Here is a 23,270-nt window from a genome sequence, read left to right as displayed (position 1 = left end):
TATCATAATACAAAATGTATTAACATATCGGATTTGGCACATCTATAGTCAACAGTTTTGACCGATCGATTTGAAAAGTTCACAAGATCTTCGGCTTCGAACCTATCCCTTCGAATGATATTTTGGAGTTACAATTTTTTTCATTCGATCGGTATGAAAATTAGTATTGGGGAGTTTTTGGGTACGATAAAACCTATTCTGATATTTATTTTCAGATAAAATAATATTTTGAAATATTTCCAGTACAAAAATTGCCTGAAGTGGCAAGAAATAGAAAAAATCAAATTTTTGAATGGAAAATGAGTTGAAACTTAATTTTATGTCAAAATAAATATCAAATTCGGGTTTCTCGTACCGAAAAACCCCCAATTCTAATTTTCATACCGATCGAATGAGAAAAATTCAATGTTCTTGTTCTTCAAATGTTCTTGTTTTACATTCTTAAAAGAGCAAACGGAAAATAAGGTGCCCATATGAAACTGATTCTATATCCCATATGAAACCTCAACGCTATGCGTGTCAAATCGATGTTATTCGACGCTATTCCATGTGTATATAGAATTGTACATTATGTGCAAGCATGCGGCCTTATACACAGTAACACACGAACTCCGTTTATGTGCGCGCGTTGCCTGTTATGTTTTGTGTATTGAATTGCGACTCAATCACAGTAGACGGCGCAGGCACTGTAAAACATAATGTACAATTTTATATATACTCATAGAATAGCGTCGAATAACGTCGATTTGACGCGCATAGCGTTAAGGTTTCATATGGGTGATAAGGTTACTTTTGATGTGAATAATTATGTAGAAAATGCTTCATTATTATTATTTTTAATGTATTTATCGTTATTTTCAGAATATTGCTCAGCGCTGCTGTCATTCACAGCATATTAAAATATCTTGCTGAGAATGCGTCGTCCATGGCATGCGAAGGTACGTAGCAGTTTATACATCACAGCGAACAACAATACATGCATTGTTCTCTATTCAATCGTTTGAATGTTTTGGATGGCAGCAGCGCTGAGCAATATTCTGGTTATTTTATTGGTATAAATACACATTTTTTGTAAGCTTCAATAAGATTTGCTTTGAGATTGCCAACAGTAATCCAACTATCATATCTCATTAGTTGAGACATTACACTTTCATTCTGACACTAACTTTGTAAAAGAACAAACATGTTTTTCGGGTTTCGAAGCGTTTTTTCGCATTTCTAGAATTTTGATTTTTGTGCATTCATTCTTATTTTTCTGAAATTGGGGTAAGTGGTATTTGTAGCTCGAAGGGACAATCACATTTTGAACATTGCAGTTGTGCTGATCTCTGACATTTATAAGTTCGTCCCTATTTAAAGACACTGCTTCACTCGGAAAAACCCAATAGTGATTGTGTTTTGACGTTTCTCAAAAATGTAGAAATAAAACGTAATAGATTTCTCTCTGTGTGAATATAAAGTATAAACATTTTCGGATGGTTTTTGGTTTTTTTTTGTGATATCGGGCGTACCGCCGTACTCATTCTATATACAAACTTCATATGTGTGTTTGTTTGTGTGTGTTAATAATATCAGGGTTTTTCGGCCCTCTGAGAAGTAGAAATAGGATTTATGTTAAGATAATGATAATCTTATTTTTGATACAACCTAACTAGTAAAATGACCTGCTAAAAAGGAAATGAAAGACTAAATGTTTAAAAATGTTATTTTATTTAATATTTGTTCAACACAAAATTCAAAGAAAAAAGACATTTATGAAAGGGCATTGACATTTCATTGTAATCAAAAACAAACACGGTATCAGGCAGACGGCTATGACATTAAATTATATTCCTTGCTACTTCCTGATCAACCCAATTCCGGAACCACGCCACATTTGCCTTTAATTAAAAAAAAATAATTAATAATAACGGAAGAATGGAAAATGTATAATGATTATATTTACATAAACTCCTGGCGTACTGTCATCACATCCTATTCCCCATGAAACAATTCCTAATTCAAAGTAATCACAGATATTTTTTTGTGTAACTTTTTTCAAGCTTGTTTTTGAAAAACTTACCAGCTTGAACATATCGATTATTTCCAATTGGACACACCAGGGGTGATCCTCCATCTCCAGTGCATGTGTCACCATGACCTTCGCCTCCTATGAATTTTAAGAAACAAAACGAGTATAAAAGAAATGCATTTCTCTATTATTTTTAACGTTTAAATGAAATATTGAAAAGTAAGAGAAGTTTTTCCGACAGCACATACAATAATATGACTATATTAGAACAACACCAACTGTCAATAATTCGGATATTAAATAATAACAGTGTACTAACCTGCACAAATAAAAGTTGAAGCTAAGTTGAAATACTGGCCAAGACGTGTTTGCTTTAATTTCTGGTTGCAAGATTGATGAGGCACGATTGGAAGTTCGATTCGTTTTAAAATCTTTTGCATTGTAGGGCCACCAAATTTATCTAAAAATGAATACGAATTGATCTAGTAAATCTATATCCATTTGTAATGGCTTTAGTCCTATATATATAGTATACACACACCCACAGTAATTTTTGAGTACGGTAGCACCGTATACAGTTAGTAGAGTGTTTACTCGTCAAAACGAATAGCAAACCCTAGTTTTGGTGTTAATTTCGTCCAAGTGAACGCATCGACGAATTTAACACCAAAAATTGAGTTAGTTACTCGTTTTGAGGGGTAAACGCTATAACAGAGTTTCATTCAGCGCTGCTGCCATGCTTAGCATAAAAACGTATGCTAGCTGAGAATGCGTCGTCCGTCGCATGCGAATGTACGTAGCAGTTTATACATCACAGCGAACAAGAATGCATGCATTGTTCTCTTCACGATTATGTGACTCAAAACATCCAAGCGATTGTATAGAGGACAATGCATGTATTGCGCTGAATGAAACTCTGCTGTGTTACCGTACTCAAATATTACTATGTATGTATTATTTAAAATTTCAGAATGGTAATTAAATCATGTGAATCAGTAAGGAATCCGATTTTAGTTACCTTTTCCCCAGCCTGTTGCAAAGCAAGATCGTTGATTGAAAACCTGATCAGGATTCGGCAAACAAATTGTATTAATATGTAGACCCAATTCAAAAGGTTGTGTGACGAATAACAATGCAACATCACTAAGCAAGCCATTCCTTTGATAATCTGGATGTATTGAAATTTTACGGACAGTTTGTTCCTGATGGGGATACGGCTCGTGTGTGATTCGTAAATCCCTGAATATTGAGACATTAAAAAAAAAGTGTCGTTTGCAAAAGATTGAATTTCAAATTTGTCATCATTGAACACTAACCAGTCTCCGGCACGGACTTTCAACATGTGTAAATCCAACATTGGTCCATTCTTTGTTCTTAAACAATGAGCTGCAGTCAGAACCACACCCGGATTAATCAATGAACCACCGCATCCGTAAGTCCAAAGTTCACCACTTGGACCTTGTACCATTTTAAAAAGTCCAATATGCCATGGAAATTCTCCGAATTGCGCTTCATTGTCATTGTTACCGATAATTCTGAAAAATACCCCTTTCGGATTACGGACACCACAACCATGAGGTATCACTTTCGGCGCATTATTCGTTATATTTTGTAAACAACATGTTTCAAGATATGATTGACACTCAACTTCTCCAAATCGGATATCGACGACTTTCTCGAATTCATTATTAGTAACAGTATTACGATTATCATTACCATTACCATTACCATAACCATTTACACATAGGTGTTTTGGCACACATATGCACTTCTACATAATGACAACAGATATTAGAGGCAAATCAATTAATGCAAAAGGTTATATAAAATCACACAAGAGAAAAACCCAACAAATTATTTTAGGATTCCTATTTAAAAAAAACCCTTATAAATTGACGCGCCCAAAGGTCAAAGCCAACTTCACTGTGTTGAAACAAAACATTTTTATTATTTAAAGGTTTCCTCATAAAATGTTCCCATATTATAAGGAAACCTTACAAATTAATATTTTAATAGGAATCCCAAAATAATTTTCCAGGTTTATTTCTTGTGTGATCCAGGTTTATGTGCTCTCTTCTCTAAAATGATAAATATGTAAATACTAACGTTCGGTGGGTTGTCCAACAGAGGAGGATAAATTGTCACAGGTGGTTGCTGTTTGGATAAATTGAATTTTGTGAATTATATTGAAAATTATTTAATTAGCTTGAATGTTATGAGTATGGTAAATATGTAAATACTAACGTTTACTGGTGGTGGATACACTGGATTTGGTAGGGTGTTCGACGGAGGAGGATAATTTGACCCAGGTGATTGCTATTTAGATAAATTGAATTTGGTGAATTGTATTGCAAATGAAAAATCATTCAATAAATTTGAATGTTATGAGTATGGTGGCGGAAAATCTTTCCATAACGATAAAATCCAATGCTCTTCTCTAAAATGATAAATATAATGTGCAAATACTAACGGCTACTAGTGGTGGATACACTAGATTTGGTAGGGTGTTCGACGGAGGAGGATACCATTGAGTTTGTCGCACTGGATACACTTGTTCATTTCGTGAAGGCACTGGATTTGATGAATCCTGTTGAAAACAGAGATCGAAAAAAATTCAAATAACTGTTATGAATATACACAAAAAAAATATACAATGAAAACTAGATGATATGCCATCCAAAATTCGGAATTACAATATACAGTGAATCTAATTTTTTTGATAGACAAAATAACAAGCAAAGTAAGCAGAGAAACTCTCCACTAACATAGGATTCATATACGAATGGCGTGTGAGTGGAGTGTGTCATGCAAAATTTTGTCTACCAAAAATATTAGATTCAATGTAGTTCTTCTTATTCGTTTATATTTTGAAGAAAATCCACACAAAAGAAAATACACAAAAATGATATTTTGTATGAAAATTACGATTTTATACGGCATGTCATCTAGTTTTCATTGTATATTTTTCTTTGTGTACCGAAAAAATTTTCTAACTCGAGCAGTAGAAAACATGCGAATATCGGGAAAAAATTCACATGCAAAATAATGGAATATAAATTTCTCCGAATTTAAGCAAAACTTCTTTCTTATTAAATTCATAAATTGTATTACATAATCGTTAACACAAACGTTGTTTTATTTAATTCATGACTTTTTTTATTAAAAAAAATTCTCTTCGCCGAAAATTTATTTTACTTCCACATTTTCATTAAAAAACATACACTGCAGTTTTTTTGCATTTAACAAAATGAGTACAAAGAATGAAACTCAGAATTTTTTTTGTTCAATCAGCTGTTGAACAACAGCTTAGTAATTTGTCTCAAAACAAAATTTGGTATTTTTACCATCTAATAACGGACATTTCAAATAGTAAAAAATCTCCAACAAAAAAAAATATTTTTTTCCCTTGAGATTCCGTTTTAGAAAGTATTTTATGTATTTAACTGAAAAACAACGATTTTAATAGACAAAAATAGTAGTTACCGGATGTGTAGCTGAATAATTTGAGTAAAAAATATTCAAATTTTGTCTCAAAATTTCGTCTGGATTACTAGCTAGTGCTCCGATAAAAATCCAAATTTTCAGAAAATTTAGAAATATCAGAAAAATCCAAATTTTCTGCATGATTATTGTTTACTTTGGTTTGTAAAAATGAATAATAAAAGCAACAAATTACAAATGAACGTTTGCTTTTACAGCGAAAAATTCACACAGAATAAAATACTAGCCACCGAGTGAAAATCGCTCGTACAATATCGCTGAAAAAACTTCACGAAAAATATGTGTTTTGTACTCTGTTACTCTCTGTTGCAGAATTCAATTTCAAAAGCTCATTGCGTTTCTTTTTATGTTGCTTTAATCACAATTTTTCCAAAATTTTATCAGATGGGAAAATCCGAACGTTCTTATCTCCGAAGGAACATTTACATGCGGCTGTGCAAACTTCAATATGATTCACTTTCAGAATAAGAACACTGTTTACTGGTTTTTACTGTGGCACGACCCAAGACAAAGTGATTAATTTTTTTGTTTGTTTCAATAGAGAAAGATAATTTCCAAGTTCAAAAAAAAATTATCATGAATTCTCGTTTTGGCAATGATTGCACAACGTATGCCTTTTTTTATAGAATGTATTAATTATGTGTAGCAAATGTCGCAATGTATTAAAGTTGATGTCATTATTTTGCTATTGGCTTGTCTTTGAAATTCAAAGAAAGCAAGAGATATTGAGTTATTCGGTCGCAGTAATGTTGATAACAGAATTTCGGGTGCTTTTTTTACCAGTTCAATTTGAAATTAAATCATTTAAGTTTAAGTTAAAACATTTTTTTAAGTTAAAACGACACCGGCTCAATTAATGATCCACCACAAACTTCTTTTAAAATTGCAATAATCCATGGGAACTCACCATGAACATTGAACGTGCTTGATTTTCATGGCTTAGGGGGAAATATGTTGAAATAGCAAAGAATCGTGGAATGCAGAAAAAATGGAATTTTTGTTGTGTTAATTCAGGATTTCTTATGATCTCGGTTGACTAAACTCAACTATTGTTGTCTATGATACGCAAATGATGGGTAATGCGATTTTCGCATGTTTATCTATGTACGCTGTACTGATGTAATCGAAACGAAATAAACAAAAAATCAAAATTCAGAGGAATGAAATGAAGTAGAACAAAACATATACAAACACAAAAGGTACCCAAGTTTTATATAGGACTTGTTAAAATAATAATTTCGATAATTATAATGGGAAAAACACAGATATTTTTTTGCGTTTCTTCTCAATCTTTAATTCTCGTCATGATAGAAGAATATTCAAACGAAACACAGAACAAAGAACAATTTTGAGCTTATACTTCGGACGAATTCATTATTATTTTGCATACATTGTATTTTATTCATACATGTATATATTATAAAGATTTGGTATACATTAATTGTTTTCTATATCAAGGATAATTGTGTTTCATATTGGAAAAATTTAAAAGAGCTTGCTTATACATAGGAGTCCAATAGAAACACTAAAAAGTAGAAACATTTGCTGTTGTTGTCATCGTCGTCATCGCTTTGGTTGCTGTTCTATTGATATGATTACGATTTTGTACTTAAATCATTTAATTTCATTTCATCATGCACCCAATCCCAGAACATCGACACATTTACATAAACACCTGGTACTCTTGGATCGCCGCACTTAATGCCCCATGACACGATGCCTTTACATCAAAAGAGTCAAACAAATGATGAACAATTAAAAAAAAAAATGTAAATGTATTTTTCATGGAATTTTTTTGGTAAAATTTATGCAAAACTTATCAAACCGGCTTGTGCATATCGTCCTGGCGCATTACGAATTTGGCATATCAATGGACTTCCTCCGTCACCTGGAATATTAAATTGAGTAAAAAAGAATAAAAACAAATATTTCATTGACTTAACCAGTGCAGGTATCATGACCTGGTTTACCTACCAATAAAAATATATATAAAAAAAGATTTCACAATTCAATCTCGCTCAATTGCGCTTCAAAATCGCACTTACCCGCACAAATAAAACTCGGATGTAATTCGAAATTTAAGCCAAGACGTGTTTCCCTTAATCTCTGAACGCATAATTCACGGGCTACGATCGGGAGTTCGATTCGTTTCAAAATATGTTGAAAATTGGCTTCATCGTCGAATGAATCTTTAAAAAAAAATTAAATCCATCTGATGTTTCCTTTTAAATAAACCAACTTATATGATTGCCCGAGAATGAAAGCGAGACTTCTATTCACAACTCACCATACAAAATATGCTGACTGTCAGCACTTTTTTCTGGTGTTACATTTCAATAAGTTGTGAATAGAAGTCTCGCTTTCATTCTCAGACATTCATATACTCCAAATTTATCTAGAAATGAAACTCGATTTTGATACCCTTTCCCCAGCCGGTTGCAAAGCACGATCGTTGATCGAAAACAAGGTCAGGATTCGGCAAACAAATGGAATTAATATGTGGACCCAATTCAAATGGTTGTGTCAGGAATAACAATGCAATATCATTTAACACGCCGCTACGGCGAAAATGCGGATGAATAACAATTTTACGAACAGCTCGGTCCTGATGAGAATATGGTTCAAATGTTGTATTTAAGTCCCATTCACCGGCACGAACTTTCCACATTTGTACATTCAATAATGGTGTACCCTTTTGATATAAGCAATGAGCTGCAGTTAAAATAACACTCTGGTTGATCAGTGAACCGCCGCATGCATATGTATTCGAGATGTCACCGTTTGAGGATCTTATTTCTTTAAAAATAGCAACGTGCCAAGGAAACTCCGCAAATTGCGCTTCATTATTGTTGTTTCCGATGATATTGAAACGAATACCATTCTCATTACGAGTACCGCAATTGGATGCAACTAATGAAACATTGTTCGGTTCGATGAATTTGATCGATGAATCGGGAATAATGGAATTTGGTGAACAACAAATTTCAAGATAGCTAGAGCATGTATCTTCGAAAGTGAAACTTCGAATATCTATTTGGGATGCAGCGTTCGCACACATATGGAAAGGCAAACATTTGCATTCAGACTACACCAAATGTAACATACAAACAATTCAATTAATAATAGAAAAGATATGGATGATTGAAATAGTTTATTGAAATAATAATTACTGAAGTTGTAGTTAAGGTTGAATTTTCATTTTGATTAGCGAGGTTAAATATTTCAAAATCATTGGTTTGGTTCATTTCTAACCCCACGAAATACTTAGATCGTTGCTCTGGATGGGCCAGTGCATTGATGAGCAATCCCAAGAAAATCACCACTTTTTGCATGATTATCGATTTATCTGGTGTTGTAAAATTGAAATTGAACCAACAAAACATAAATAATCCTAATAAAATTCAATGCTTAATCAACAAACTACTCGGGTGGAAAAAGAATCGCGTCCAACTAACTATTGGCTGTTACTGACGATATCAGTGTGTCCATAACATATAGAAATAGCACCAAATAGTGTCGATATCTATACTATATCGGTGCACTATATATGGAAGATATTTCCGTAAGATACCGTAACTCACGATCGACGTGAGTGCGGACGACAAACATGTTGACGCATACACACAGTTCTTTTTACTGCCGCACGGAAACTTGTGATTGTTGCCATCTACACTCACTTATGGACACACTGGACGATATTGAATGATTATAAAACTTCATACGAAAAACAGTCGATTTTATTCATCTTGTAATGAAACGAATTCTGATTGTTCACATGCAATTGAATTTAACCAATCAATTTTGTTTCACAATAATCAGTTGATCTCATTCTTTTGCACACGAGTGCCGCTTATAATATGAATTGAAACCATACAAACATGCACACACACAAAGAGTAGTACCAACTTGCTTTCATTTGTATTCCAATTAAAATGAGATCAATTCCAAGAAATTGAAGATTTTATAAAAAAAAAAAAATCTAATACACTTGTGATTATTAAACAATAAAAATGGGAGAAACCCAAATCTTATGGATGTTTTTTTTTTCTTAATTTTTCATTTATTTGCGTTCTTTGCTCAAAACATCGAAGAAGTTCAAATAATGAAAACTATAAATGCTCGTAGTTACACTTAATTCAACTCGATTCACCGTGATAATGAAAACGATGAATTTGACGAATAGCTGATATTATTAGTTAAAGTTAGATTAAGAAAAGCATAGGTTGTGCAAGAAAAATGAATATAATAACCGATAATCTAAATAGATTGGAGGATCATTTAGATCACATTTGTTTGTTGCATTAATTATCGGCGGTTGACAATTTTTTTGAATTTTTCTTTTTTGCAAATCGACGTATATGAGTCGATTTGAACACACAAATATCTTCGATATTTTGAATGGACAATTTTCATGCGTAAAAATAGTTAGAATAGAGGTGACCAAAATCGCCATTCTATTAAATTTATTTTTATTTGATAAGTCGTTAATTGACATTGAAGGCAGATATCTATCTCGAAGATCAAGATCAAATGATTTAAGAGAAGTCTCAAAGCTCAAAGTGGAGATTGCTGCAAAAGTATGCTCGAAATATAGTGTTAGAATGCTTGTATTAGGTCGATTTTCAACACCAATCCATTTTATTATAACTGCGCAAATCAGCCATCTTTTGCAAGTGATCGTATATTGTATCCGAATGTATATTTATATTATTACTCTTTTGTGAGTAGAAGGTAGATTGAATGTGTCTTGTTTATTCCTTACGGCGAGTCACCGTTTGAATTTCAATACAATCGACTTTAATTTGGATAAATTAAAAGGTAATGCATAATGTATAAATTTGGTGCGAATCAAGCTTAAAATAGAAAAAGAACTATGTCAGACAAACATTCCAACTCTTTCATTTAATCCCCAGCTATGCACACATATTTGTTTGTCGCCCGATTTTTCTACATTCGATTCGATTTTTTTCTGTATGTACACTAATAAATGATGAAACTGTTGATGTATTCGTTGACACGTATTACATTTTATTAATTTAAAAACTCTTATTATTTGATATCGATTGTCACAATTTAATAGGGTTATTGTCATTGGCATGTGGTGTCGACTTAAATTCAAAATGATTTTGAGTTGGTCATCGCTATCGGAATGGTAACGGATGCATCTACTTGATGTTCATTTTAATCAATTCAACTAAAATAGTAGTAAGTTTGCTTTTGCTATTATGGCTTTTGTTGTTCTAATTATTGCGAATACGAATTCGGAGTCAATTTATTCAATCGCATTTGCTCGTCAATCCATTGCCTGAACATCGGAACGTTTACATAGACACCTAAGAAAGGAAATGCATAATGTATAAATAAATTTGGTGTGAAGCAAACTTAAAATAGAAAAAAAGGAGTATATTGGTATACCTGGGGTAGCATCTCCACAACCTATGCCCCATGAAACTATTCCGGCTTGTGCATACCGTCCCGGTGCATTAAGTATAGGACACACCAATGGACTTCCACCGTCCCCCTTAAATTAAACGGTAATTAAAAATTTGAATCAAAAAATCTTAGCGATAACAAATCAGAAAGTTTAATTTAATTACCTTACAGGTGTCACGACCTCTTTCACCGCCTATAATTAAAAAAAAAAATGAATTACAAAAATTAATAATAAGTAAAATATTTTTGAGTAGATCCATATCAGTGTCCATTTATATAATAACTTACCGGCGCAGATGAAACTCTTATGCAAGTTGAAATGGTTGCCAAGGCGTGTTTCTCTCAATTTCTGTAGGCATGGTGCAAATGGCACGACAGGAAGTTCAACTCGTTTTAAGATCACTTGATATTTACCATCCTTACCAAAAAGATCTTTTCCCCAGCCTTACCGATTGGAAAATGAAATTCTGTTAGTCTCTTTTATGGATTCTTTTTATGGATTTTTTTGACAAACCTGAAGCGAAGCATCTTGCATGATCGAAAACATCACCCGGATTTGGCAAGCAAACAGTATTAACGTTTTCAGCAATATCAACTGGTTGTGCAAGGAATAACAGAGCAACATCATTATGCAAAGCGCCACGATGATATTCCGGATGGATGACATAGTCTCGCACAGATCTGTCTTGATGAGGAAAGATTTCATCTTTGGTCTGTGTGTCCCTATCAATGATTATTATTACATAAAAAAAAAATAGAAAAACAAAAAACAAATTGATCACTTACCATTCACCGGCACGAACTTTCAAAATATGTGGTTCTTTCTTATCGACACAATGAGCGGCAGTCAATACGACGTTGTGATCAATCAAAGATCCACCGCATACGTATACATTCAAAATTTGTCCGTCTAGTGCTTTTTCTTCTTTTAAAATGGCCACGGTCCACGGGAATTCGCCTGTGATCAATTATGGTAAATAATTCGTCAATCATTCGTGCTCGCTTTCTTTGCCAATGCAAATTTAAATACTCACCAAATTGAGCTTCGTTATCTTTGTCACCGGTGATTCTAAATCCGACTCCATCAACATTACGAAAACCACAACCGACATTGGGTGTCACTTTTGGAATCGTTGGCACTTCAGAACGTAATGAACAACATGTGTTAAACAGGCCCGGGCATGGATGACGCTGCGGATCGATATTCTCCTCTTGACCAAAACGAATATCCAATAGGCCTTCACCATCAGTGATAATCGTTCCGTTTGCGCATTGGTAATATGGCACACATTCACTTCCAAATTGACAAGGCTATATAATGAATTCACAACGATCGAATGGAAAATCGATTATTTAAATGTCATATAAAAATGGGCCATTGCTCGTCTAAAAAATAGTAAAGAAAGTACTAACGTTTTTTGGCTCGTTTGATGGTGTTAGTGGTTGTGATGGCTGATAAGGCGGCTGATATGGTGGCTGTGTGGGAATATTATGCTGTTGTGGTTGAGGTGTATAAGTTGGTGGCTGACTTGGTTGTTGATATGTTGATGGTAGTGTGGTAATCGGCAACTGACTTGGATATTGTGGCTGTTGACTACCGCCGCCATAGTTGCCACCGTTCATTGTACCATCATTGCCTTGACCTTGAACAATGACTGGTGGTTGAGGCGTTGAATTTTGATTGAAACCACTATTGTCCTGTGTAAAAATCTGTGAAATTAATTCGTCCAAGGTTTGTTTACTTTGCAGTTCGGGTAACTGTTCACCCTTTGGATCTGTATCTGTTGGCGGTGGAGCTTGTGGGTGAGCAACCACCACAACGGCGGCAATCAATGCCAAAAAAATCACCGTTTTTCGCATGATCTTTATTTATATTGGATGAATCTAATTTGGAAAATCGAAGGAGAAAGAATAACAATAACTTTTGTGTCTTTTTTTTTTTTTCTTTTCAAATGAAATTCTTAGTATAAGTAGAATGAAGTAAGCAGCAAACTACAATTGAATGATAGATTCACATAAAACCGGTTATTTTTATATATATATATATATATTTCCACCGAAATGATCAATTTCAGAATAACGTACTACGAATACAAACGATAACTGTACGTTTTAATCGTCCACTTTTTCGTTCGTAATAAAATGACAATTTACAATTCAACCGATTCAATTAGTAAAAAGCTATATAATTTCTGATTTTAATATGGGAAAAACCCATCGAATAATTTACCATATATATTATTACAACGAATTTACTTTAAACTCGAAAATTTCAGTCGCAAACAATATTGCTTTTGTTCGACTCGTTTCTATTTCTTCGTAATTTGTTCATCAATATGGAATCGACAAGATGCAAAAAGAAGAAACACCCAAGAAGATGATTTTACACACACACATGCGCACACACACTTATACAAAGTTTGACTAAATCAGCTCTGTAACAACGAAGACGAATGTTATTGGTTTTGGATTTTCAGTACAGCTACAAAAAACAATATAATTTATCCAAATAAATCAAACATCTCCAAATTATCGGGCGGGGTAAAAAAGCGAGTGAAAAATGAAACAAAATGAAAATCAAATTAAATTTATTATTTACCAAGCTCCAAATCGATCCAAACCAGTATACTGTTAACAAATGAATGATTTGATTGTACGCGTGCGTCAATCGGTTGACACTGAATTCGTCTCGGTGCGATAGTACTGTGACTGAGTGGTGAACGCAGCAAAAAAAAACAGTAAAATGAAGAAAAAAAACCAACATTGAAACGTCACAAAGCAACGCAAACATACAACACATGACCAACAAGATGCGATCGATGCCGCATACCTTCATAAACGAGACATCTTCTCGGTGCACCATTAAGCAAGAATAGCCAACATTGACAATGGTCACAGTAGATATTTGGCAAATACACACATTTACACATTTAATATCTTCATACAAAAAAGATACGATTGTGTTTGTGGTATCTTCGACAGTCGGAACTAATGTAGGTATGTATGTGCGGCGACGAGACGACAACGACGACGACTACGACGATGACAACTACAATGATAATGGCCATCGTCGCTTGTCATTTAGCATAATATGGCATTGTATAGTGCGATAAAATCACTGGAATTTCCAGACCTATTATGACCCCGTGCACTTTGACTGCGCCTTATCAGCTTTGTATGTACGAAAATAAATTTCTCAAACGCATCCACATCCCCATTTTTTTACCAAATTATTTTATGCATGCTTCGAAAATCCCAACATCGTCATTTTTTATTGCCATTTACAACGGTACTCCAACACAATGACCATAAAACTTATATAGTTGACCGTGTGGAGAGAAAAAATAACAACAACATTTAGTTTTTTTCATTTCATTTGACTTTAGAATGACACATTCGTCTAGAACAACATAAACAGACATTTGTGATGCCTTTTGATGTATTGATTATCTCAAACTGTGTATGTGTGGTGCACACTTTGCATTCAATCGAATTAAATTCATTTACTCATTGGAAACAACAATTAGTGTGAAAAAAATCAATAGAAAAAAAATATTATCGCTTATGACCTACTGAGAGTGGGAATTCAGAGATAGAAACTACAATGATAATGAACCAAATTTTCGATAAGTTTCTCTCTTGGAAAGAAAGCCCCATTAAAAAAAAAAAACAAATCTGTGTGACCAATGATCAATTTTGGATTACCAAATTTCCGCAGTTTCAAGGTTCCAATATTGTAAACATATTTTCCTCTGAGGTCATGTCGAAAATTCCGATTCGCAATATCCAAACAACATGAATATGAAACATATTTTTTTTATTTATTCATCGCATTAAGCCGTTTTTAAATTTTAATCTTTGCCGAAATTTAAATTGATATGGCGATATGGAAACCGTTGCTATGGCGATAATTAATTAACATTTTGTTGAAACAATATATGAAAATCGATATAGTTGTTTAACTGGGGTCAATTTGCTGTGGTTCCAACCAAAAAAATCTATAAAACTCCTGGAATTGGGTTGGCTGGATATTTCAAAAATAGAATTTGTTGTTTGCTTCCAAAAACTGCTACCAAAAACTGGTTGTGCATCCCAATGAATGTTATAATTGAGAAACTTCGCCTGAGATTTTATTTAAATGTAACGCCACCACATGATAATTGAAATGTGTGGTTTATGACGGCTTAATCTATAATTAAAACAAACTTTTTGCTAAAGTTTTATTTAAGTGAGTGGAGCATGAAAATGTCATAGAACGAAATTTGATTCGAAAATATTAATTTCCATTCATCTTAAATTCATAGATAACCATTATCGATTATGATTTCTGCGTCTATGAAAAAAATTAATAATTAAAAAATCAAGGTTGCATTTTTAAAATAGTTTTTGTTTTTGTTTTACTAATTTACCGTTTCAATATTGAAAACATAATTTTCGAAAATTATATGGAAGATGACAATAGTTGACATATATATTCGATCAAAATGCCGAACCTAACGTAATTACTATTATTTCTATTTTGTATATTTCTAATTTGTTTTCAAAAAATCTTAGCGATAACAAATCAGAAAGTTTAATTTAAAAATTGTTATTCAAAATTGATGTGTTAAATGCATGTATTTTTGTTATTAGTTTGTTTTGTTGCTAAAATGATCAGAATGTTGTGTAGAATTTTTTATCAAAATTTCGTTCGTCAAACAACTTATCGATCCAATGACGATATTTGGCTACGTTTACATAGACACCTGGAATGGCATCAAAACACCCGATACCCCAGGCAACTTCTCCAGCTAAATAGTATTGACCATATTCATTGTCAGCGATTTCACAGTTTAACGGTGATCCACCGTCACCTTGACACGTGTCCTTTCCCTTTTCACCACCTGCACAATGCAAAAAAAAATGAATTTTGCTCAAACTATTATTGCTACAAAATCACATGATTCTTACCGGCACAAATGAAACTTGGATCTAATACGAAATGGCGTCCGAGGCGAGTTTCACGTAATTTATTTTGACACTCTTCGCTAGGAACAACTGGCAATTCAACTCGTTTCAAAATCACCTGATAAAGTCCATCTTTACCGAATTTATCTTTGCCTATGAAGAGCAGAAATTATAAATTAATGTGATAAATATGCATGATATGCGACAAGAACCAACCCCATCCCGTGGCATAACAACGTTGATGATCAAACACAAAATCTTGTGGCGGAAGGCAAGCTGTATTGACATTTTCAGCCATTTCAACCGGTTTCTCCAAAATCAACAAAGCTATATCATTGAAATGTGATCCGCGACGATAATGTTCGTGTATTATAACTTCGGTTATAGATCGATCCTGATGTGGAAACGGTTCATCATTCGTTTGAGTGTCCCATTCGCCCGCTCTGATCATAATGTCTTGAACATTGGGTAAATCGATAACACAATGACTGGCCGTCATAACCACCTGTGGATGAATTAAGCTGCCTCCACATTTATAGACATTAACCACATTCATGTTATCACGAACTTTATAAATAACGGCCACAGTCCACGGGAATTCGCCTAAATCATCGATCATGGTTAATAATTCGTTCTCGCTTTCTTTGCCAATGCAAATTTAAATACTCACCAAATTGGGATTCATTTTCGCGTTCGATCAAAGTGAATACAGCACCCTTTTTATTACGAATTCCACACTTATCTTGACGTTCAATTGGTGGCGGTGGCTTAACGATTTCTTTAACAATTCCGGTTTCCGATTGAAGGCTGCAACAGGTGTCGAAGAAATCGGGACATGGATGACGTTCTGGTTCTGGATCATCATCGGCGCCAAGTCTAACATCTAATAATTATAATAATAATGAATGATTTTTCTTCATACAAAAAGAAAACACGAAAGATTGCAAAATTACCTAATATTCCCTCCCCACTTGTGATGATCGACCCATTTAAACACAAATAATATGGGACGCATTCACCCACTTCACATGGCTTTACAATAATAATAAAAAAATAGATTGGTAGACATTTGTATGCCATTCAAATGATAAAAGGTCAATTTACATTTGATATTTTTGATGGATCTTCAGCCGTGCATGATGAACACGAACTGCTGGTGCTGGGATCGGAAACAGCATCGATCTTTGTTTCAATGCCGATGGCAGTACCGTTGTTGCTGTTGTTGTTTCCATCGATTACAGCGCCATTGTTCTCCTCAATGGTCGTTGATAGAGTTTCAGTTGTTTGTATCTTTTCATTCGGATTGAGTGTGGTGGCTGTTGTATCGTCATCACAACGAACAACACCGCCAAATATGGCAATGGCCGTAGTAAAAATCAGCAAAAATCTCATTGCAAATGATTCGGCAAGTCAACTATTGATCTAAAATCACAAAATCCATAAAAATATAAGAAAAAACACGAGCGCACAAAATTCGGAATTTGCGGCAGACAATATAATCAAAATAACGAACAAAAAAACACACCAACAAATCGGCTTCTATATTTAATTTAAAAGGCGTACAGTGTGTACCACTTATCGGTGTCCGTGTCGAGCACAATTAAGTGAAACCATTGAATTACTTCGATGTTTATATCAGGATTGCCGTTGAACGTACGGATTACGAGACATATTTACAACATTTCGCTTTGCATGTGTATATAAGTTGTTTCACATGAGCTGTGTTGAAGTATGAGAAAGGGAAAAACACACATCCACAAGTAAATCGCAAAATAAAAACAACGGCAACGAATGCATTCAGAGGGATAGAAAGAAAGAGAGAGAGAGAAACGCGACAGCGCTTCAATTATCAAATCACATTGCTACAAAATAAAATTCAAATAAAAAATGATAAAACGTAAACGGTGCAAAATTTTAGAAAAATCTTGTTCTTGTTCAAAATTGAAAATTTGAAATCGTTATGATATCCAAACATAAACTGCACTCGATTTAAATGTATAACGTTGCGCAGAATTGGTGTAGAAAAGTTTGAGATCAAAAGAGAAACATAGAGCGATCGCGAGAGAGAGAGAGAGAGAGAGAGAGAGTGATAACGCGAACGCGATTTCAATGCCGTATGAACCTGATCGTCGCCCAGTCTCAGTTAGAATATAGCAAATCAACATTGCGTGTGTACGTAATTTTTTATTTTATTTTATATCATTGTTTGTATATGGTATACAAACAAGAATTCGATTCGCTCTTCAGTTGTTGTCTTCTTCGTAGAGATTTTTCATCGTTTGTGATGTGAATATATAATGTGCACGCTGTATTAAAGTCAAAAACTGGTATTTGGCGGCGACAGCAACGACGGTGGCAGCGGTGGCTTTATCTGCATCGAACAAATGCTCACAGTAAGCATGATTTCATCAATGACGTACACCACAATGATACATTCTTCATTATAAAACTCAATAGTCTGGATATTCTTCTCGTACAGATCGAGTTACTTGCCGGGAATTTCCCATACTTTTTATTACCAACATACAGTAATCACATTACATTTGCTTGTTGCGGTCTAAAAAAGAAATGTTGTTGGTGAAATCTTTTGACTTTTCATTTAAATAATCGATGGAAAAAATCCACATGACCGTTTGCAAAAGAATAACCATAAAATATACTTAATTTACAAACGTTTTTATTTTCTCTTTTTTATTTATCTCCAATTTTGTTTTACAGAGAAAATGAATAATTTATTATTATTTTTTTCAATTTAAATCGAATAGTAGCTGGTGTCTAATGATTTATATTGGAATTGTTCGTCAATCCAACTTTTGAATCGCGCCACATTCACATAAACTCCTGCGAATTGAAATCAAAGCATTTTTAATTTAAAATCTAACCAATCGCCATCGTTTAACTTAAGTTGTATCAAGCGGAATAATGAGAACCGTTTAGTTACCGATCTTACATAAAAAATGATTTTTAATGCTTATATGTATTAAACTGACCTGGGTTCTGCTCATTGCAACCTATACCCCACGACACGATGCCCGATTGGAAATAACGTTCCCGATGGCCAGGAATGGGACAAACAAGTGGACTTCCTCCATCTCCTTTACAAGTGTCTTTTCCTCTTTCACCGCCTGTATCCACAACACAATGATCATTTCTTAGTATAAAATATTTAAATATAAAATTTGATCAAATAGACTTACCAGCACAAATAAATGAATTATGTAAGTTAAAATGGTTTCCCAATCGTGTTTGACGTAATCGTTCGACGCACGGTGAGCGTGGAACAATTGGTAAATCGATTTTTTTCAATATCACTTGATATTTGCCTTCCTTTCCCCATACGTCTTTTCCTGTTGAAAAATACACGAATCATTATCACACGACATCACCCATTGATCATCTTGTTGTTTTGTTTAAATAAAATAGTTGGCTGTTTTATACATTCTGCTGAGAATAAAAATGACTACATGATACGTCCTTAGCAGAAGACATACGTCATGACCAGATGGGTCCGTTTGCCCCCTCCTAGCGATGCAATACACTCTCGAAGTTGAAGACCCCTTCTTTCGATTTTTTACGAGTTTTTTAATGGGAAAATTTCTTCCGTTTTGCCAAGTTTTTTGGACCAAAATTCACCCCCTGGTGAATCATTTCAATCCCCTTTCAAAATGGAATCAAAATCCCCTTTCGGTCTACACTAGATAGAATGAAAATTTTAGCTTACCATTCTCGTTTTTTTTACAATTAGAACACCCCCTTAAATCTTCAACTTCAGAGTGTAATGTTTTCGTCATTTTCATCCTCAGCGATATATTATCATACCCCATCCCGATGCATAACAGCGGTTTCCATCGAAGTTGTAATCTTGTGGCGGCAGACATATAGCATTTACAATTTCATTGAATTCAACCGGTTCTTTGAGTACTAACAAAGCAACATCATTGAATAAACCGCCTTTATAATAATCTTGATGTATTATAATTTCGCTGACTATGCGATCTTGGTGTAGAAATAGCTCGTCTCTGGTCTGCGTGTCCCTATCAATCATTATTAATACATTAAAAAAAAAAAAAGTATCGTTTGTAAAAGATTAAATTTATACACAAATTTAATATTTACCATTCACCGGCGCGAATTTTTAAGATCTTTTTTCCATACACACAATGAGCTGCAGTCAATACAACCTAAAACGATAAAACATGTTCATCTCAAGAACATGGGTATTTCTCGATTTACTTTGCATCTACAAACCAATGGATGTAGCAATGACCCACCGCATTGGTACACATTTAATACATCTTGTAGTGATGGTTCTTCTTTGATGATGGCTACCATCCACGGGAATTCCCCTTTAAGAAAGAGATGCAAGGCAAATTCAAAATGAAATCACCGCAATTAAGTGCAAAAATGCAAAATATTTTCTTTCAACGAAGTTGACGATACCATTTGTTCGTCAATTTTATTTAGGACACATTTACAAACCAAAAGAGAGATAGAGCGAAATAAACTCGTTTAAGTTTTACCGTATTGTGCTTCACTGTCTTTTTGGCCCGTTATGCGAAATCCGACACCGTCATTGTTTCGGTGACCGCATCCCTCTTTCTTTGGAATTTTTGGTATGTTCGGTTCGTCAGTTGTAAGTGAACAGCATGTTTTGAATAATCCTTTGCACGGATGAAATACTGGATCTGGATTGTCTTCTTCGCCAAATCTTCGCGGTCAATTGATGAATAATTGATTTTATTTTTCATACAAAAAAAAAAAACACCCACAAAAGATTCCAAAATTACCTCACATCTAAAATTCCTTCGCCGCTTGTAATGATGCTCCCGTTTGCACATAAATAATATGGAACGCATTCGCTTCCCAATTCACATGGCTAAAAATGAATTTGATTAATCACAATGTATAAATGTAGTTTTCTGAATGTATCTAATGACGATGAAATTTACATTTGGTTCACTTGATGTTGGTGGTGTTGGATGTGGTTGCGTTGGTGATGGACGAGGATCTGATGTTGGATATGATGAATATGGACGTGATGATGTTTGTGTTGTGGGCTGTGTCGAAATATCGTTTGTGGTTGGCGGCAGAGTTTCGCTGCTTGGAATATTAAATATACTCCCTATTAATTTATTTAGCTCTTCTTCACTTATAGGTTGAGGATCATCGGCCAATACTGAAGCCAATAAACAAAAAGCAGCAATCAGCTGACACAAATTCCATTTTCGATCCATGTATCTGTGCAAGGGAAATAAAAAGAAGTTCACATACACAAAAATATCCACAAACAAAACAGTTAAACAAAAACAAACTGAAATCAACTTGATAAAAGAGATTTTTTTTTTTTTAATCGCAAAAAGAGACATGCGCTTTATTTTAATTTATAAACAGAAAAATAATCAACCGCATACTCGACACTCTTCTTGAAATTCTGTTTTGAATTGAATCGAATATTATAGGATCAATGTGTGCACTGTATTTTGCGAGTAAATCCGCTACTATTGTACTACATCCGAATCCAAATAAACGAAGCAATCAATGACAGTCACGTCGTGTGTTATACGATCGTATGTATGCGTGTGTAGCGTGAAATTTGTTCTAATCCGGTTTTTTACTTTGCAAATCGGCTTTCGTACGATCACTATACGTAAGAGAGTTCGATTAAAAAAGTACAGAAAAAAAGAGTAACACAGAGAGAGAATGAAATATGTTTTCTGATTTTATTGTTTTTATAACACACAGATTAGCATTCGCAGACGACTCAAGATAATGTTAAACTAATTCGTTTTTTCTCTCTTTCTGTCTGTCTTTTTACGATTTTAGCGGTTTCAGTCGGTGCCATATTTGTAAAGCACAACTGTACACACGGATAAATTCAGTACGATTGAGTAGGTTGAAGTTCGAATGAAACTTACTTATGACTAAATTAGTTTGTTTAGGTTTTGATGTCACGTTCGGCTCTTTTTGTTGTTAAAAACCAGGAAGTCAAGAAACAAATCAATTTTGAAAGTGTAAAAATATATTCTTATTCACACATACACAAATGACAACAGAATATATATAAAACACAAATCAATAGCGTTAACTTTGAACAATACACCTTTTTGGAGTATCTTATTAACAGTGATCGTGTACGTTTTGTTGTACTTGAATGGTAGCACACTCGCACACACCATTCGATCCAAGAGATGAAACCGAAATCGTGTCACACTATCACGACTATCTATCTGGTGTACGGACCAGCGAATACACAATTGATTTTTTTTTTTCGTTTCTTTGGAAATCACAACAATCACCACCACCACGTATCGCTGATGCAAACTGTACGTGAATCTTATTGTATTGGATTTAACAACATCGTTAATTTTTTTGATTTTTTTTGCTCACTTTTTTCTTTAAATAATATTTATACTATTAGTAATGAGCAATTTTATTATTCAAACACTAAAATGCGCAATTGAACTGAAACAGTTGTTATTTCATTTAATACATATACGTATATATATATATTTTAAATTTAAATCACTAGGCAGTCACAATTACCATCAATTATCATCACTACCAAGTTCATCGAAAGACCTTTGTTTGTTTGTTTCTCTATCTCCTTCGATTCGATCGAATTCAGAAATGTGTCAGTTGGATACACACAAGTTGGGAATTCAGCAAAATGACTTGTCTCGATGCCATATCAATATGTTATCATGCTGATATTTATTATTCAACGCACATGATTTTAAGGCTTGTACACTTTCAATTCTACAAAGTGCACTCATTCGAAAATGTTACATTCATGGACACCATTGATTGGACTTCTTTTTTTTGAATAACAGACAAAAGTCGCCTACTGTAAGGAGTAAATAATGGAACTTTTGAATGCATATTACTTTTTTTCGACGAATGGAGACGACCGAAAAAAATTCACAATCGCATTTTAAATGTCTCTTTTCGAATGGTGACGATGATCGTAAGCATTAAAACAAAGGGTTTTACTTTGATTAGAAATTTTATTTACTACAATTTTCCATTCATGTCACTTAATCCATTCAACGTGTTAGTTATCTAATACATTCACATAATTCTATATGATTTTGTATCTAATGTTTAATAAATTATCTTATACGAAATTTGCAAATGCCAGTGAAATATCTATTAATTCAATTTGGACATTCGATACTATTGCCCTAAACTTTTAGTTTGGGACGCCATAAGTGGTGGCTGGTGGTCCATAAACGGAGGCCGGAACATTGTAAACTGTTGGTACTTGGATTTCAACTTTTGGTGGATAGTTGTAGTTTGTGAAATCGAGTTCTGGTACAAATCGGTATACAGGGGCCTGGGTGACAACTTCCTTCACAACGTTTGGTTCGGCACTACCGAA

General features: G+C 34.0%; 4 protein-coding genes across 11 annotated transcripts; all 4 read right to left on the bottom strand.

The window, feature by feature from the left end:
* Positions 1-1,693: 1,693 nt before the first annotated feature.
* LOC116346837 (phenoloxidase-activating factor 2-like) lies at positions 1,694-5,980 on the bottom strand. Its single transcript, XM_031777078.1, has 10 exons — positions 5,495-5,980; positions 4,482-4,598; positions 4,256-4,327; positions 4,118-4,165; positions 3,328-3,782; positions 3,030-3,250; positions 2,331-2,471; positions 2,063-2,149; positions 1,946-1,995; positions 1,694-1,880 (listed from the first exon to the last, which is right to left on the bottom strand). Exons 1-10 carry the CDS (start codon positions 5,633-5,635, stop codon positions 1,821-1,823), a joined length of 1,392 nt encoding a protein of 463 aa, XP_031632938.1. The 5' UTR covers positions 5,636-5,980; the 3' UTR covers positions 1,694-1,820.
* Positions 5,981-6,889: 909 nt separating this feature from the next.
* LOC116346841 (phenoloxidase-activating factor 2-like) lies at positions 6,890-9,578 on the bottom strand. Of its 7 annotated transcripts, XM_031777087.1 has the most exons (8): positions 9,401-9,578; positions 8,683-8,858; positions 8,291-8,597; positions 7,934-8,224; positions 7,558-7,701; positions 7,456-7,482; positions 7,338-7,400; positions 6,890-7,232 (listed from the first exon to the last, which is right to left on the bottom strand). In XM_031777087.1, exons 1-8 carry the CDS (start codon positions 9,426-9,428, stop codon positions 7,108-7,110), a joined length of 1,161 nt encoding a protein of 386 aa, XP_031632947.1. In that variant the 5' UTR covers positions 9,429-9,578; the 3' UTR covers positions 6,890-7,107. The 7 variants fall into 7 exon arrangements, with proteins under 7 accessions (XP_031632947.1, XP_031632942.1, XP_031632941.1 ...); XM_031777082.1 differs by having other exon boundaries at positions 7,934-8,597; positions 9,419-9,577; XM_031777081.1 differs by having other exon boundaries at positions 7,934-8,597; positions 9,401-9,576.
* Positions 9,579-10,517: 939 nt separating this feature from the next.
* Positions 10,518-13,669, bottom strand: LOC116346836 (phenoloxidase-activating factor 2-like). Of its 2 annotated transcripts, none has more exons than XM_031777076.1 (9): positions 13,545-13,669; positions 12,359-12,829; positions 11,980-12,256; positions 11,732-11,903; positions 11,460-11,668; positions 11,234-11,389; positions 11,110-11,138; positions 10,928-11,033; positions 10,518-10,845 (listed from the first exon to the last, which is right to left on the bottom strand). In XM_031777076.1, the coding sequence occupies exons 2-9, from the start codon at positions 12,803-12,805 to the stop codon at positions 10,757-10,759; spliced, it is 1,485 nt and encodes a 494-aa protein (XP_031632936.1). In that variant the 5' UTR covers positions 12,806-12,829; positions 13,545-13,669; the 3' UTR covers positions 10,518-10,756. The 2 variants fall into 2 exon arrangements, with proteins under 2 accessions (XP_031632936.1, XP_031632937.1); XM_031777077.1 differs by lacking the exon at positions 13,545-13,669 and adding an exon at positions 13,176-13,291.
* Positions 13,670-15,401: 1,732 nt separating this feature from the next.
* On the bottom strand, positions 15,402-21,429 carry LOC116347097. Its single transcript, XM_031777532.1, has 16 exons — positions 21,297-21,429; positions 20,842-21,130; positions 20,680-20,768; positions 20,413-20,600; positions 20,141-20,238; positions 20,009-20,073; positions 19,712-19,926; positions 19,090-19,239; positions 18,883-19,017; positions 18,648-18,733; positions 16,997-17,302; positions 16,846-16,924; positions 16,563-16,775; positions 16,109-16,495; positions 15,896-16,045; positions 15,402-15,828 (listed from the first exon to the last, which is right to left on the bottom strand). The coding sequence occupies exons 1-16, from the start codon at positions 21,299-21,301 to the stop codon at positions 15,599-15,601; spliced, it is 2,685 nt and encodes an 894-aa protein (XP_031633392.1). The 5' UTR covers positions 21,302-21,429; the 3' UTR covers positions 15,402-15,598.
* Between the last annotated feature and the right edge of the window lie 1,841 nt (positions 21,430-23,270).

This window comes from Contarinia nasturtii, unplaced genomic scaffold, assembly GCF_009176525.2.
Source record: "Contarinia nasturtii isolate CC-2019 unplaced genomic scaffold, AAFC_CNas_1.1 Cnas_scaffold_1699, whole genome shotgun sequence".
Taxonomy (NCBI): domain Eukaryota; kingdom Metazoa; phylum Arthropoda; class Insecta; order Diptera; family Cecidomyiidae; genus Contarinia; species Contarinia nasturtii.
The sequence above is the reverse complement of the archived record's forward strand: the minus strand, read 5'-3'. Positions and strand labels throughout refer to the sequence as shown.